Source organism: Phalaenopsis equestris, unplaced genomic scaffold (assembly GCF_001263595.1).
Source record: "Phalaenopsis equestris unplaced genomic scaffold, ASM126359v1 Scaffold000129, whole genome shotgun sequence".
NCBI lineage: Eukaryota > Viridiplantae > Streptophyta > Magnoliopsida > Asparagales > Orchidaceae > Phalaenopsis > Phalaenopsis equestris.
The window spans coordinates 466201-484091 of NW_018164571.1; the positions used below are offsets into that span (position 1 = coordinate 466201).

General features: G+C 35.0%; 1 protein-coding gene across 3 annotated transcripts in view; it reads left to right on the forward strand.

Annotated features, from left to right (window-relative positions):
• LOC110021279 (uncharacterized protein At4g06598-like) overlaps nt 1-17891 on the forward strand; it is a 51588-nt gene that overhangs the window by 29370 nt on the left and 4327 nt on the right. For all 3 annotated transcript variants that reach the window (XR_002293636.1, XM_020719716.1, XM_020719717.1), the window contains exons 3-4: nt 7545-7620; nt 7763-7889. Coding sequence is in view for 2 of the 3 variants with exons in the window: in XM_020719716.1 (XP_020575375.1) it covers nt 7545-7620; nt 7763-7889 (203 nt within the window). In the remaining variant the exon portion in view is untranslated. The remainder of the gene's footprint in view (nt 1-7544; nt 7621-7762; nt 7890-17891) is intronic.

Here is a 17891-nt window from a genome sequence, read left to right on the forward strand (position 1 = left end):
CACAAAAACACAGGAAAAAAAGTCTAAATCGAGAATATGTTGAAATTTTTTGGATTATATCACAATTTAGTTGTTGGGTTGGTACAATGCGTGGTTTAAGTTCTTAAGATATAAATACTGTCCTTTTAATTTTGATGTAGATGTTTATTTCATCGAGTACTTTGATTGACTTAACTCTCATCACTTTGCATCTAATTTAAGAAATGATTTGTTCTCTACCAATCCAAGCGTTGTTTTGATTTATGTGTCAATGTGGCAACGATCCTAAGATAGCAAAAATAAAAATATATTATCTCTAGCCATGAGAAAAAATAAAAATATATTATCTCTAGCCGCTCACGTCAAGTCAACGAGATAGGAGAAACTCTACAAAATTTGACCTATATATATTCTGTGCTCCCCAGAACTTGATCAAATTATTCCAAAGGAACCTATTGTTCAGTAAAAAAATAATACTCCCAAAAAGTCACCAAACTTGATTCTCCCCAATGGAGCACAACTCTAATAAAGATTCATCCACATAATGTCTAAAATAAAAGCTAGATTTTACTTTATACTCGCTTCAATGAGCGAACCATGCCCTAAATGTTCCACACTCACTTTGAGAAACATGTTGAAGCACTCATTGAGAGAGGGTTGAAACGAAATGTTTAAATATTAATCTATTTATAAATATTCCCGGACTCAAAGCTTATAGATGCTATAATTTTTCTAACTATTTATATTAGTGTTCACTGGTAGACATTGAATGATGGAAAGCACCCCCACCCTTCACCGACACCATACCCTATGTTCACATGATGACATAGTTCCCTGTAAACTTCATGAAAAATTTATGAGTCTGGGAATTAAATTAGGCTGGTGAGATACTTAATTGAGATTATCTCGCATAACCAGGAGGGGTAATATTACACTTCCATCGGAAGCCTGAATTAATTATCTGATAGCAATGCTTGGGGTATGTGATGGGTGCATGGAACCTTTGATTTACTATAATCTATGTTGAATAATTAGGAAGGAGAAAGTAAAGGGCCCAAAGATTAACTTATCTAGAAGTGCAAAAAGCTTGAAATAATGTTTACTACCTCATGCAACACTTTGAGTAAATGGAGGAGTACAAAGCCAGCCCAAATCATTGGTATAACACAAAATGATGATGATACTTTGAATATGTCATCAAATGAGGATGATGATTCTGTGAAGTCGTTGCCTAACCAAAGGGCAATCTTGTCTTTCATTACCCGAAGGGAAATTTTATCTTTTATTATTAATTATTGTTCGATATAAATAGAGTTTAATAGTTTAGGATTAGGGTTATGCATGAGATTGTGTCTTGAGTCATAGGGTTAAGGTTTAGGGGAGATTTTCTACCTCTCGAATTGTAGGATTTGGGAGAGATGGTCTACTTCTCGAACTATATGTGTTTATTCTTTTATTTGTTGTCTTGTTTGCATTGTTGAAGAAATAAATTTGTTTTGTCCTAATTTATGTGTGGAAATTTGTGTCGGATCGTATCAAATTGATATCAAAGTGTTCGATTTTCGGGAGATCAACGATGAGATCACAGCTTACAGGCGGTCTTGTTTGCATTGTTGAAGAAATAAATTTGTTTTATCCTAATTTATGTGTGGAAATTTGTGTCAGATCGTATCAAATTGATATCAAAGTGTTCGATTTTTGGGAGATCAACGACGAGATCGCAGCTTACAGGCATACCGAACCATTACGATTGAGACCACAACGTATATGAATTCCTTGCGAAACAATGGAGGTCAATGTAGGATCGTGGCATCCAGAGATCCACATATAGAAATTTTGGATCACGACTTTTTGGAGTTTCTCGTGATGTCTGAAGATTTGCATCGAACATTCTAATGGTGGTAGGGTTATGTTTGGAGGGGAAAATCTTGACATGATTTTAGTGGAGGGAGGCTAGATACCCGAATCGTTAGTGGGAGACATTTAACGATTACTTGTTGGAACGTTTTCGGAGCCATTCAAGTAGAGGCCTGCACGAACAATATTGTGCTTTAACTTAGGAGGGGATTGTCATGAAGTATGGGGAGAAATTCAAGCTAATGTCGGGAGAGCTAGGAAATTTGTCAAAGCAATATTGGAGGGAAATCTTACGAAGAGTTTAAAGCCAACATACATACAATACTTCGTTTGTTGAGACCGCAGGGATTGAGGGAAACTATCGAATTAGCACGGTTTGTTGAAGGTAAAAATTCAATCAAAGTGGCTAATAGGAGCGTCTCAAGTGGAACACCCTACTAAAATGCTATAACCACGACAATATCATAAACTCAAATAGTGGAAATCCGGAGGGAGGCTCCCCAGGACGTGAATAATGGGCCAAGACCAATGATGACATTCAAATGTCTTACAGAGAGAGATTCAGGGGAAGAGAGCAAATGGGTTATGTCATGAAGGTTGAGGGGAAATTTTTAAGCAGTATTGAAGAAGAATTTTATGGTATGCCTTAGAAGGGGACTTTCATGTAATATAAGGAGAGATTTGAGCTATTGTTGGGAAGGCTGAGGGGGATTTTTGAAGCAACATCAGAGGGGAATTTTATTAACGGTCTAAAAACGGACATACGCACAACACTTCGTCTGCGTAGACTGCGAGGATTGAGGGAAATTATGAAATTTTAGTGTAGTTGTTTGAGGATAAAAATGCAATCGAACATGCTAATAAGAGCAGCACAAATGGAGCGCCTTACTGAAATGCTACAATCACAACAATACCAAAAACTCAAACAACAAATGTATAGAGGGTGGGGCGTAAATAATGGGCCACGATCAAGGACAACATTCAAACTTCTTACAGTGGCAAATCAGGAGAAGCAAACAAATATGTTATGTTTTTGATGTGATGAACATTTTTTCCTTTCCCTAAGACACTGTTGCAAGGATTGGACATTACATGTTCTCACTGTGTGTGGTGAGAAGGCAAAACAACTTTATCCAATAACAATTATCTTTTATCAACTTTGAGGACAAGGAGTATTGTTATGTTGGTGCCTAGCTGAAGGATAGTTTTGTCTTTTATTAGCCTATGAAAACTTTAGGCTTTTATTATTAATTATTATTTGAATAAATAGGGATTAATAGTTTAGAGTTAGGGTTACACATGAGATTGTGTCTTGAGTCTTAGGGTGTGGGTTTGTGAGGGATTTGTTACCTCTCGAATTATAGGATTTGGCAAAGATCTCTTACCTCTTGAATTGTAAGCATTTATCTTTTGTGTTGTGTTGTTTGTGTTATTAAAGAAAGAAATTTGTTTTACCATAAGTTCTTTGTTGAAATCTATGTCGAATTGTATCATATTCTCAACTATTTAACACATAATATGGTAAATAATAAAGGATGGCTATAGAAACAAAGCTTAGAATAAATTAAATACTAAATTAGATGAAGACAAATCATCATTTCTCTGACAGAAGAAAGACCAAAGTTAGGGTCCATGGGGGTTTTTGGGATTATTTTTATTTTTATTTTATGTTGTTCATGTTCAAATTGAGCTAAAAATATATTTGATATTGTTAAGATTTGGAATAGATGAGGAATAGATGAGCTCAATTTCATTAATAGGAGGGGTATTTAAACCCAATTACACTAGACATAATAATGGAAACTAATAAAAACATAATAAAATAAATAAGAAATAAATAAAAACAGAATAAAGCAAAAGGAGAAATACATAATCAGGGAATAAAATCAAATAATGAGTAATAACGACATAGGAATAGCCGTTATAATTTAATACTTCATTCAAGTTAAATTATAGATGTCAGTCACGTTTCACTTGGATTTGAAGTCATCGAATAAAGGGCGGGGCAAATTCTGGGTGAGGATATCCACTAATTAACCACTGAAGGAATTATATGGAACACAAATGTCCCCGAACTTAGTTTTTTCATTAATGAAGTGTCTTTCGATCCCCACATGTTTGGTACAATCATGCTAGACTGGGTTGTGAGTAATGCTGATTGCGGCCTTTTTATCACAGAATAGCTGTAGCAGGACAAATTTCCGTACGGAGTTCGCAAAACATGATGCATATAGCCAAAGTGCTTCACAGATGCCTAAGAACATTGATCAGAATTTATCTTTAGCACTGTTTTAGACAACCACAAATTGTTTTTTTTTTTCACTTGACAAAATTGCTCCATACAAATGAACAATACCTCGAGGTGGAACGTCGATCATGAACTAATCAGACCCAATCAACATTTGTATAAATAACAATAGACCAAGAGGTGTGGCGGGAATAAAACAAATCTAAACCTGGTGTACGTTTTAAGTAGTGGAGAATTTGATGGACAACTTGAAGGTGGTACTTGTATGGGTTATGCATGAATTGACTCACTATTCCAACCGCGTGACATATGTTGAGATGAGTATGAGCCAAATAGATGAGTTTTCTCACATGGCGCAGGTAATTAGTTTTGTTCACAGTTACAATATTGGGAATGTCAGATGATTTTTTATTAGAATTCATATGAACAACATGTCTGCACTAAAGAATGTTGTTCTCTATCAGGATGTCAATCACATATTTTCTTTGAGATAGACAAATTTCTCGAGAGGACCAAGCCACTTCCATGTTTAAGAAGTACCAAAGAGATCCTAAATCCGCCATTTCGAAGGACGAAGCAAGAATAGCTATGAGATCATTACGTGTAAAATAATATCATTAACATAGACAATAAGAATAGCTACTTAGCCGTTGGAGTAGTGTCGGAAGAAGTGGATGTGATTCGATTGAGCCTGAGTAATACCATGACCCACGACCACCTTTGTGTACTTGCCGAACCAGGCCCTTGGGGACTACTTTAGCTCATAAAGGAACTTTTGTAGCTTGCACATTTGTCCTCTGAAGGCAGTAGAATCAAAACCTAGAGAGAGAGACATGTACACCTCTTCTGTCAGCTCACCATTCAAGAATATGTTCTTAACATCTAGTTGGAATAAATGTGAATCCATATTCATTGCAAGTGACAACAGGACTTAAATAGTGTTTAACTTAGCCACTGGAGCAAATGTTTCTTCATCTGTGAGTATCATTTGGCGACCAATATTGTCTTGTTGTGTTCAAAGGATCCGTCAGAATTGAACTTGGTACTAAAAATCCATTGACACTCTACAACCTTCTAACCCCGGGGAAGATCCACGCCTCACGTATGGTTATGTTGAAGGGCATTCATTTCCTCCATTACTGTCATTTTTTAGGCTGGATCAGTAAGAGCAACCTCAATAGTAGCAGGGAACTGATGGTCCATCAGAGTAATAGCAAATGTTTTGTAGGTCGGCGCTAAATTGTGGGAAGACACACCTGATTGCGTACTTTACTCAGAACTCACCTCGTTTGAAGGAGGGGTTGTGTTGAGAACGTCGCCCGGAGTGGCGTCAAAGCCCTGTAAGGATGTAGCGAACTCTTATGTTGGAGCATTGGGATAAGTGCGCCAAGTTTAGACACAAACAATGTGAGGAGGAGATGGTGCACTCAATAGTACAGTGGACTCCTCTCTGGTGGGAACAATGGGGGACCATCCATATTAGGATAAGGGACAATGTCAGCGAACTCAAGCTCCCCTTACTAGCGGCCGAGCTAGAGAAATAGAGAACATTTTAAAAGAAAAAGACATCAACACTCACATTGATTTTGTTTGTGGTTGTATCAAGGCGTCGATATCCTTTCGAGTTGCGGAGTAACAAAAGAAGATATAATTTATGGATTTGGGATCAAGTTTACTTCGAGTACAGTGCATCCAAATAATTCAGGATCTAAACTGGAGAAGATTCGATTGGTAGGGAAGCCTGACATCACGATGACTAAAAGGGTTCAGAGTTTAGTGAATTTTGGACGGGACACTATTTATGAGATATGTGACAGTTAGAGATATATGACATCGTTCTAAAAACGTATCGGGACTTGTGATTGAAATATAATTGAGCGAGCAACGCCGAGGAAGTGACATTTTTTTTCTCTCGGTTACCTCATTTTGTTGATTGCCCGTGCAAGAACTATGGTGGAGGATGACTTTACTTACCGAGAATTCATTCAAAATAGAATTGAAAAACTCACGACCTTTGTCGGTCCGAACGACCTGAATAAGAGTTTTTGAATTGAGTCGAGACAAAACTTTAGAAGTTTTGGAAGTCATATCGACTTCTGATTTGTCTTTTAAAATGTATATCCACGTCATTGGAGTGTGATTATCGATTAAGGTTAAGAACCACTGTTTATTGATCGCAGCTGGGAGTGCGAGAAGGTCCCCATATGTCACTGTGAAAGAGGGAGAAATGAGCGGAAGGTGTGTAAGTGTGAGGTGGGTAATTGACAAGTGATGTTTGACTAACTAGCATGTCTCACAATTGAAATTAGAGATTTTTATTATTAAAACATCAGATACAATATTTTTAAATATTGAAAATTAGGCTGACTTAAACGATAATGTAATAACATAACGAAACATTCAATAACTTGAGATAGACTACAACTTTTGAGTGTCGTGTTTTCATTCTAAGTTTTGTTTTCTTGGAAGTAGTAGAGTCCAACTATCCTCTTAGCAGTAGAAGAGGATTCCGACCAAGAATACGACCCTGAACTTTGTCAAGGTTCTTGTTAAGGCCAGCCAGTAATTGGAACATACGGTCCTTTTCTACATTATGGAAGAGAGATAAGTCGGATGGAGATTCACAAGTGTAGTTGTAATACAAGTCGCAGTCCATGCATAATGCAACCAGGTCATTATAGTGTACTTGTTCGCGGTCCTTGACCCCTATTTCGCCTCGCTGCTCTTCTTAGATGCTTCATAGAGTTACCTGGAATTTTCTACATCTGAATAGGTATTACAAACAACTTTTCAGAGCACAAGGGAGGAACATGTGCGAACTCCATGGAGTTGATCAGCCATGACATGACCAAGGAATTTTTCACTTCCCAAGCTCCATATATTAGATTAATCTTTGGAGGTTCATGAACCACACATGTGAGATAATCAAACTTTTCACGAATATTGAATAAATTAAATGCTATGACAACAACAATCACTGACAAAGCAACGCAATCGGCAAGTCAATGATAGTGGTGGTTATGGCCAACAATCATATGTGACAATTGGTGGTGGCAAATGGCAATGATAGTTTTTTTTCTTAAAATATTTAATACTCGTAAGAGTTGATTTCTTTAAGTACAAACACGTAAAAAATTACACTAAAATTTTATATTTTAAAAATAAGAATAAAATAAAAAATAAATAAGAAATATAAAAAAATCCCAAACAGGCCCCCTACTTATACTTGTATTGAATCTTCATAAAGATTGTGTTTGCCTAAATTGTAGTTCAGGATAAAATGAGTGTGTTTATTTTGCTGTGTTTCACTGATAACTATACATATCTATCTATATTCTACCGTGGCACTTCTCCGTTTATCTTTTTGCGCTTTGGGAGAAGATAACCAATTTAGCCTATATGATTTTAAGCATTCCATGTTCTCTTATTTCTTCTTACGCTAACGTTTCCTTTGGTGCAGACAATTTGCTCAGCGTTCCCGGGTGCGAAAACTTCAATACATTGCAGAACTAGAGAAAAATGTTCAGGCCTTACAGGTAACTCCTGGCATATCTTTAGAGGAGTAGAATCTAGCTCTTATTGTAGAAATTAAAATAGGAACTCAAAGAGCGTGTGTAGTGCTTATGCTTGAACCCTTGGATTGCTTCAAATCACAACTGCTTGTGTCTCTCACTGTAGGCAGAACAGATGGAAGTTTCAGCGGAACTGGAATTCTTAGATCAACAAAATCTTATATTAAACTTGGAGAATAAAGCATTGAAGCAACGACTGGACAGTCTGGCTCAGGAGCATCTTGTAAAATGCCGTAAGAATGCCACAGTTTTACTATTTTATTGTTTATTGCCTGTCAGTTTTTGAGTATGATTTGATTTTCTATTTTAATTGATAATCTGAATGTATAGAAATGCTACAAATTGTGGTAATACTACACTAATGAGAATTGACGAATTTTTTTAGTTTTATCGTATGTTTCGGCTTATGCTTGGGCTCTCCTCATTAGTATAAACTTAGATCAGTGTAAGTAGCAAACCCATGAAACTAAACAGTCACCCATTAAATTATAGATAGATAGATACATAGCTAGATAGGTAGGTAGGTAGGTAGGTAGGTAGGTAGGATTTAGATTAGGTAGGTAGGTAGGTAGGTATGTAGTTTAGATTATGAAAGTAGTATTTTAAATTTTTAGAAAATGAGACCGAATGGATCTCATTAATCTAAGAGTTTGCATAATTATGCATGATACCTTGAATACTACATATTCTGAGAGATAAGTGTAGACCCCGACGATAGACCCAATCCTGCAAATTAAGAGATTTGTGACATCTGTTTGACCTGCAAACCTTTTTATGTGTGACTGACAAGTTCCTCTATTTAATATAAATATTAAATAATGTTTATTTTAGATGAGTTCTAAGTTTCCTATAGAGACAAGTTCGTATAGTTAATTACATCCCAAATGACGGGAGTCACTTGAAGAAACTCTCGATAATGATCAGTGGTTATAGTGTTCAAGAATTCGAGGTTTAGATTTTTACGGTAGGACGTGGAAAAGCAAGTGGGAGTGACTCAAATTGGAGCAGTTATTTTCAGGAGTACAAAGAAAGTAAAAGGTAGGGGACTTCACAGATCCTGAGGGGAATCATCAATGACTTTCCAAACTATCCTACTGTGTAACTGTGTTTTAGAGAGGATGTTATTTGAGTGTTCAGTCCTGTCAACTTTATTGTTTGGGATTTAAACTTGCATAATAACTTGTTATGCAGATAGCGCACAGAGATAAGAAGTTTTACGTCGTTCTGGACGACAACCTCAGAATCTAAGGCGAGTTAGGACTTATACTGCTCAGTATGACTGTGTAGGAGCCTAAAAAAGGGTGAGGATTTACATCGCGTTGGACGAGCTACCTCGAAATCCTGTGTTGTTTAGACCAGGAAAATTTAGTTGGTGTAGACTTGTTTTGCTGTTGTAGAATGACGACCATCTCCACTTGTAGTTCACTCCAAGCTTCTTGTCGCGCTGCCCACGAAGTTGCTCCAAGCTGCTTGTCGAAGCGGGTTTAAGTTTTCTAATGTTTCAAGTCATGATGTCAAATCAAATATTTCTTAAGGTTATGATCATTTAAGTATTATGGGGATGTTAAAGTTGATTAGAGCGACACCGCTTAGGATTCCACGGTTCCTTCGTTTTGGTATCACTTTTTTCTTTTGAATTTACTTAGCTTAAACGAATTGTGAAATCCATTTAAACCTGGAAGTAATTCACTTAGTCCAAATGAGTTGTTAAGCTCCTTTAAACCAAGAAGAACGCTTTAGTAACTGTGGGTTACCTCATCTAAGGGACTCCCATAAATTCAAAAGTACGTGTTATGTTTTTTTTTTGAATATGTTATTTAATTTTTGAAAAATGTTTTGTTTTGAAAATGAAATTGCAACCAGACATGCATTATACATTAAAGCAAGAGTAAATTACAGTGATAAAAATGACAATAAATAATGATCTTCTCGCTATTTCTGCTGCATGATTAGCTCACAAAACATAATATAATTTACAGGGAATTTAAATAAATTGCAGAGAAAAGAAGAGAACAATAAACAGCAGAACAAGTCATAACAACAGCTAGGAACTCCAAACAAGTGATCCTGATGCTTTCTACAACTCCGAACTGTAACTAGCGAGCTAGTACGATATTTATATGACTTCCTACGAATCCAAACATTGGTGGACAACACCTAGGTGGCTTCCTACAAACTCAACTAGCGGTGGACAACACCTGGGTGGCTTCCTACGAACTCAAACAGTGCTCACGAAGCTTGTGCTTACGAAGCTTCCTATCACTCCAAACATCAACTATAAAGTGCAAACAGTGCTCACGAAGCTTGTGCTTACGAAGCTTCCTATCACTCCAAACATCAACTATAAAGTGCAAACAGTGCTCACGAAGCTTGTGCTTACGAAGCTTCCTATCACTCCAAACATCAACTATAAAGTGCAAACAGTGCTCACGAAACTTGTGCTTACGAAGCTTCCTATCACTCCAAACAACAGCTATAAAGTGCAAACGGTGCTCACGAAGCTTCCAATCACTCCACGGTGCTCACGAAGCTTCCAATCACTCCACAGTGCTCACGAAGCTTCCTATCACTCCAAACAACAACTATGAAGTGCAAACGGTGCTCACGAAGCTTCCAATCACTCCACGGTGCTCACGAAGCTTCCAATCACTCCACAGTGCTCACGAAGCTTCCTATCACTCCATATTGCTTCCAATTGCAGGAAGGGCCAAGGCTGCCCAATTCTCATGGCTCCAAAACAGTGAACATAGTGCTCAAAAAGGTGAAAGTGTTGAGCAAGTGCAGCTCCTAAATAGCTTCAAAAACAATAATTTATCGTGTTAAAAAGATAGTGAAATGTGCCTTTTCATGTACGGTTAATGCGACAAGTATAATATAAATGAAATTTAGGTATTAGATAGGTGAACATGTAAAAATTGTATGGCATGTAGGTAAATTTTCTTAAAAGAATCTGCCCACATTTCATTTATATTAAGCATAATTTTCAAGGGAAGCACGCCACCTAAATGAACATTTATGAGTAGGCTAACAAAAGTAACTTAATGTTACAGAAGAATTGTCAATTGATTTTTTTTTAGGCTCAAAATTATCAAAACGTTATAGCTGCACAAAGAGACTCATATATGGATGTAAGCAACATAAGTCTCCAAAAGGATAGTATCAAGCCTATGAGGTTTTCCAAATCACATGATTGCATGAGCCTTTTAAACCTTCGCAATTTTTGAATGGAAGAAAACCATTGACAGTTGCATCAAGTATAATAAATAAAATAAAATTTGCAAATCAATTCAGTAAAGGGAAGAGGAGGGGAAAATCTCACTTTCAAATATTTGGCTGAAGAGGGGAAGTTTCGATGTAGAGAGGCTGAAGCGAGTAGGACTCTTCAGCACAGCGATAACAAGGCGTCGAGCGGGACTGTTCGGTCATGAGGGAGATCGAGAAGAGAAGCATGATCGAGCGCTTCGGTTCTTCCTGTCGAGCGGGATCGAGCAGAGAAGCGAGATCGAGCAAGGGCTTCGCTCGGGAGAGTGAGGCGAGCGGGCTTGAGCAGATGAGCGGGGGTCTTCGACGTAGGAGTCGAGCACTTCGGTTCGCTGGAAGGAGTCCTGTCGAGTGAGGGAGGCGAGCAGGAGCATTGTTTGTTCGGGGGAGCTGAGCGGAAGCGAGCTGGAGAGAGGAGCTCGGGAGAGGCAGAGGAGGAAGACGAGCGGGACAGGGGGTCTTCGGTCGAGTGAGAGAAGGAATTTGAGGCTCTCGTGTGCGAGAAAGAAATAGGCCGGCGGGAGAAGAGCCGTTACTCAGAAGCAATTGGCGGGGAAATAAATGATTTTCATATGTAGGGGAGGTTCAATTGGAAAATTAAATGGAAATAATTAACTCCTGAATTAATTTAAATTAAGGCAGAATTTAAATAATTTATTTAAATTTTGAAATTTGAAATTCAAATTTAGGTGAGTTGGTGCCTAGCCCGTGCTCAGCTCGAGTTCAGCCCGAATCGAACCCGAGTTGAGCTCGAGTTGAACCTGGGTTAAGCCTGGGCCCGAGCCTTAAAAATGCATTGATATACGTGTTAATTGCTCGCACGCGAAACCATAATAATATAGGTGTTCTTCCTGGCTAAAGTTGATGTCCCGGACGCATCTGTGTGGTTCATTTCGTCATCTGAGGTCATCCAAACGAGTTCACAGACGGGCAAGTCAATTTAAGTCAAAGCCGTGCATAGTGCGACGCATGCGCAAAATGCGGCTCTAGCGAGTGCTCGAGTCACAAATGGTTCCCCTAGGGGCTACTCCTATTAATGTAGGAACTCAAATTGAGTTTCATGTGTCAGTTCTAATCAACTTAGCGAAATGCCGAGGATTCAGGACCACCCATGCGAGACTCGAAGGAGTGACGAGGTGACTCGAATATTCTAAATTGTGTGGGTTCGGTGCTAGTCCTCTAAGAGGATCAAACAAAAAACCTAAGGATAAACCCTAGGCTCTAAGGAGAAGTAAAGACCTCACTCAAAAATGAGGTCAACAACCATGACTTTCTCACTCTCACTGTCGAGACCAAAATCCTATAGGTATGAATCAACGACGATCCCTTTATTTATTGTTTTCGTATTACTAGGACGAAGAACATTGTTACAACTGCTCTTGCTCCTACTAGGCTCAGTTGATAGAGACAAAGACTGTGGTTGCTCCAAATGCTTAGCTGGGACGATTGGTGCATGATTAGAAAGTGTATTGCAGAAAAAAATCTAGTGTCCCATAATGAATTTTTAGGGTTTAGGTTAATTTTAATATAATATATAGTAATATTATATTATAATATGGTGTATTAAATCTTTTTTAAAAGTAATATGATTGACGTGATGCATCAACTGCCTTTAGTCATAAAGGCTCGAGGCAGTCTTAAATTTTTTTTTAATCCATGGCTATCATAAAATAAATCACATTATTACCTTTATGAAATCAATATATGATATGCTGAGAGTGACTGATATTGATAAGCCTTGTCTCAATTTTGCGTATAATATGTGAAATTCTATGATAAAGAAGGTGAAATGAATTCTTTATAGATCTGATAAAGAGAGACAATGAGGACATTTTTTTAATGAGATTATATATATATACATATATACATATATATATATATATATATATTGCGAAGATGAAATAAAAGTAACTCTTCTCTTCATTACTTAGCTTACTCTCTAAATTTGAGATAACATTTAATTTTTCATTACTCAGTTTTTTTTCCTTATTAGTTGTATCACTTACTAGTTGCATTTTCTAATCTGATGTTATAGTCATTCTTGGTTATATGAAATTTCAAGTTGTTTTACTTTGCATAAAAATATTGAGATTTAAAATAAGAGGAATGATTTTGAAGAGGATTTTTCTAAATATTGAAGATAGATCAATGATTAATTTGAAATTCACCAACATCTTTGGAGTTGGTGGTGCATTTGTTGGTCATGACTCAGCTTGTAGAGGCACTATGGATGGAAATATTTAATGGATGTATTTATGAAGCTTATTCTTTATGACTGTGAAGTTTAACTTTTAAATTCTTAGCTCAATCATGTTCATCTTTTTTCAATAGAAGAAATTGAAGCATATTTTTTTTGTATCGCTTTAATTAATGAGTGTAATAAGATCATTTCTTAGTAGGATGAAGATTTAGTATGCAAAATAAATATCATCTTTCATTTGAAAGATTAGAATACACTCAAGCGGAGATTAGATCGTAGGATATTGGTTGAGATGCACTAATTAGAATAAATGATATTGGTATACTTCAAGCTGCTGATTTTTCTCTATGATTCATGATAAGTAATTTTTTAAAATTATGTTTTTTTAATGAAGGCAAAATTGTCAATGATGAGTTTATGGGGCTACTAATGATTACCCGACCACTGAGTGTGTTAACTCTATTGAGTGATGATCATATATTTATTTTATTTGATAATTTTGAGGATGATAATGATAGTTATTTTATTTTAATGAATTTTCTATATTTTGAAAGTAATACTGATATTAGGAAGGCATGTGACAACTTTAAGTGGTTAATGAGTGCTTGACTGATAAAACACTTTCTTATTAATTTTTTAAACTTTAAAAAGTTTCTTTTATGGTATTTTACTCTATCTTGTGAAGTCTTCAATAATCCCAATAAAATGGGATACATATCACACAATTTTATTTATTTGGATATCTAAAAGCTAAATTTTCATATTTAAATTATAATATTTTGATGTCATAAAGCTATGCATGAAAGATTTATTTCACCTTTATCAAGTAATAGTGACATTCCTGGTATGATTTTAAAAATTTGAGTATTATTTATATAAATATGAAAGTTTAGGTGTTGAATATGTGAATATTTATAAAAATTGTATGCTATGCAAGTAAATGCTATTTTAAAAAACTATATTTTATAATAATAAGTTATTAAAGATAAAAACATGTCCATGACATGTAGTGTCTTATTTTTTTTTTCATGTATGCTGGATCTTTGTGTTGCTATTGCGTCATATTCTTGTTTTCTGTCTTGTGTCTGTGATTTATAGCTAAAATGTAATATGAATAGAAGACTAATAGAAATTTGCATTTTTTTTTCATATTAGGCTATTTAATTTTTGCTCCTATTTATTAATGTAACATCTAATTTTCAAATCAAGATCATTCACTTTAATCTAAACCATAAAATTATTTGATGCCTAATTTCGTAGAATGTAAGATAACTTGATCTTGCATCAAAAGTGCTTATGTAATATCTCAATGCTATGGTAGTTTACATCAATTCTAGAGGCCTTTCTGTGATGCATGGCATATGCCTGAAGGCATTTTGAGGGCTCAACTTCAAGAGATGCCATTGAAATAACAAAATATTTGAGATAGCATGTATGACATTAACATTAAAACAAGATAATAAAAAGTCAATGTAAGATCATAAAAGTTCTATAAGCACTAAATAATAAGCATGAAATCCTAAATAAACTATTAAGCCAAAACTCGAGTCAAAATAAATAAGTATCTTCTAATCAAAATTATCACAATTTAAAATAAACAATAAGTTTAAAATCATAATTTTTTTATTCAAATGTCTGTCACACTCCTATACTTGCACAATTTTTATTAGAATCATCGTTGTAATTAATTCCTTTTTTATCCTATTTTTTATCAACGTCCTCCCAATCTTTTAGTCATCTACAGTCTAAAACTATCTTCTTCACTAATAGACATATAATTCAAGTTGATTGTTATTTAGAATAATGACTATATTGATGATTCAAATTTCCTACTTGCTCGCCCACCTTCTTGCCTCTGAAATCCTCTGTCTCCTCTCCCTCTATCCCAATTGGAGTCTTGGCTTCCCACTCATATGCTAATATAAATCCTCAACCATTAGTGCCAACAAAAAATTTACGGGTTATTTACATGCATACCATACAATTCTTATAGATTTACATATCTAATACCTAAATTATTATATTTACATGCAGAGAACTTGTATATATATATATATATATAATATTACATAAAAATACATTTATTATTAACTTTTTAAAAGTGAAACATATCTTTTTATGCATAGGTTATAAAACCAAAGTTTTGTAAATGTAAATCTCAAACTTTAGCTGTTAGATATGTAAATACATAATTATAGTGGCATGCGTGTAAATTTCTCAAAATTTAATAGTACCAATTATCTTCAGTGGTCTATGCCCTTTCATTTCTTAATTTCATGGCAAGTTTCATCACCTTGGTTTCTCTTCTCCACATTGCAATAACACTATTAAGTTTTCTAAGTGGCAAGTGTCTGCTATGGCATCTTTATCTGATTACTCAATAATCTTGAATCATCTATTGCCCCAACAATCATGTCTTAGAATTTTGCCAAAAAGATGTGGGGTTTTGTTTGCTTTTGTATTTTTTTTAAATTAGTAATCTCTTGAGTCTACACTTTGTATTCTTAAATTTTTTTTCTCCTTGGCGAGATGATATGTGGATCCAGGTTTGTTATAGCACATTCAGTGATAAAAGGGCTATATTATTATATTATTGCCCATTTCCTTCTAATTTCATTGTTTAGGTTAAGGATATTGATGAGTCCTTTGTTGCCATATTTATCAATGGCTTGCATCATTTTGTTAGGGCGTGTAATCTCAATTAATGATAGACTCCACTGTCCCTAGTTTTTCCATCATTTTCTCCTGGGTACTTGAATTATAGAGCTCTATATTGTCCAACTTTCTACTTGTAGCCATCATCCTTGATTTTCGGATTGACACAATAGCCATAATACCTTTCCAGGTTGCTCTGATAATTGTCACACCAGCTGTCCTCTTGAACATTAATGGGAGAAAGTCATCTATCCTCCTAAATTTTCAAAATACTTCCACAATCGACATGCCATTGCCTACTTTCTTCGTTGTTTCATAATGTGGATTGATTACCATTCCACATGAATATTATAATTAATTGGTTCGTCAATCTCTATATTGTAGTTAAGCATGTCATGTAAACTTTTGTTATGGTTATGTTGTCTATTGGTACGGTTTTTATTTTAGAGTTGGGTGCCTTTTTCTGATGTCTCTGCTTTATGTTGTTTTTTTTGATGGTCCCCATCTTCTGTCTTTGAAAATTTTTATAGTTATTGATAGTTAACTCACTTTTATCATTGGAAAGCACATTGTACATGTTTTGAGAAAGTATTTTAGTTGTTTTATATGTTTCATGATTATTTGCCAATCTGTCATCTATTCATTGCCTTACAATGACTCATAATTGATTTATAATCTATTTCCCCTTATTTTTTTTTTAGGATCTTCAAATAAAATAAAAAAAAAAATGATTGGTAGTGTTGAAGCTGATTGGGTCTAATACTTCTTGACTGATTCTCTTTTTGCCTTCTCTTTCTCTATTTCTCCATTTTAGTGACGTTGTTGGTTGTGTCATTATCCTCTCAACTAAAGGATTTTTTACATGTTTATATATTTATTTCCACATTTAACTCATGCTTGTCCTACCATTACCTCTTCCTTTTGAATTAGCTTGGCATTTGCAATCCTTCTCTTAATTGACTCAACTATTTGATAACTTCTATTGATGATTGTTTACAGGTTGATTTAGTTTACTTATTGAAATGTCAGTTAGAGGTCTTTCATGCATTTTTTATTTTTTATCAAAAAATATTTTTTTTTTGCACTTTAATTATAATTTTGTGAACTGATAATCCATTAGAATTCATCTATTCTAAGTTTTACATTTTCTGTTCTTAGCAATAATGTTATTCATCAAAATTATTCTATGTACATATCTCAATAGAATGGTATTGCTAAATATAGAAACTGCAATCTTCTTGATATTGCAAGTATAATAGTGTTTTATATGAATGGCCCTTGTCATTTTTTAAGTGGTGGGAGTGAATTTTTTTTTATTTCCTCGTTTCTATCAAAATTTGACAAACATACTTTATGTTGGGAAAGTACAATCACGTATCATTTTCTTTTTCTACTACTAATTGTTGTTCTCTTCCCCTTGGAGTTAGCCCATTCAAATATTTGGAGCCCTATTCCTATTCTCACGCATCTAGTCTTATGTTTTTTTTTTAGTTCTTATTTTTTTGTTTCAATTGATTACTGTTTGCAGATCGTTTGGACTTAGTTGTTAAATATTCAACCAGATGTTCTTAATGCTTTTTACACTTCTATCAAAATAAATAAATAAAGATTCAGTTTCAAAATTTTATGCATTGATAATATTCTAGAATTTATACAATCTAAGATATCTTGACAAAATATTTTTGAATTCACAAAATGTCATTTGATGTTGCAAGGCCAAGGATATATATGTCATTTGAATGCTCCTCGTTAGATTTATGGGGATATAGTTTTGATTGCTTTCCATCTCATCATTTGCATCCCTGGTCAATTATCTTTCACTCATATCAATCTTTATCTCAGTGAAGGTATTTGTCCTCTTACACCTGCAATCTCTGGTTGCATCGGCTTCTTCAAAGTGTTTGTATATGTCAATAAAATCTTATTGCTAGTGATTATAAATGCATCTTTGAGGTAAAACATTATTTGGAATTGTTTTATCACTAAAGAGGAGATCCAATTATTTTGTCTGTGTCGCACCTTGGGTCCGAAAGGCGGTACACCCTGACAAAAATGGGACGCGGTGAAAGAATGTTAACTATTTTAGTATTATCAGAAGTAAAGATATACAAAAGTAATA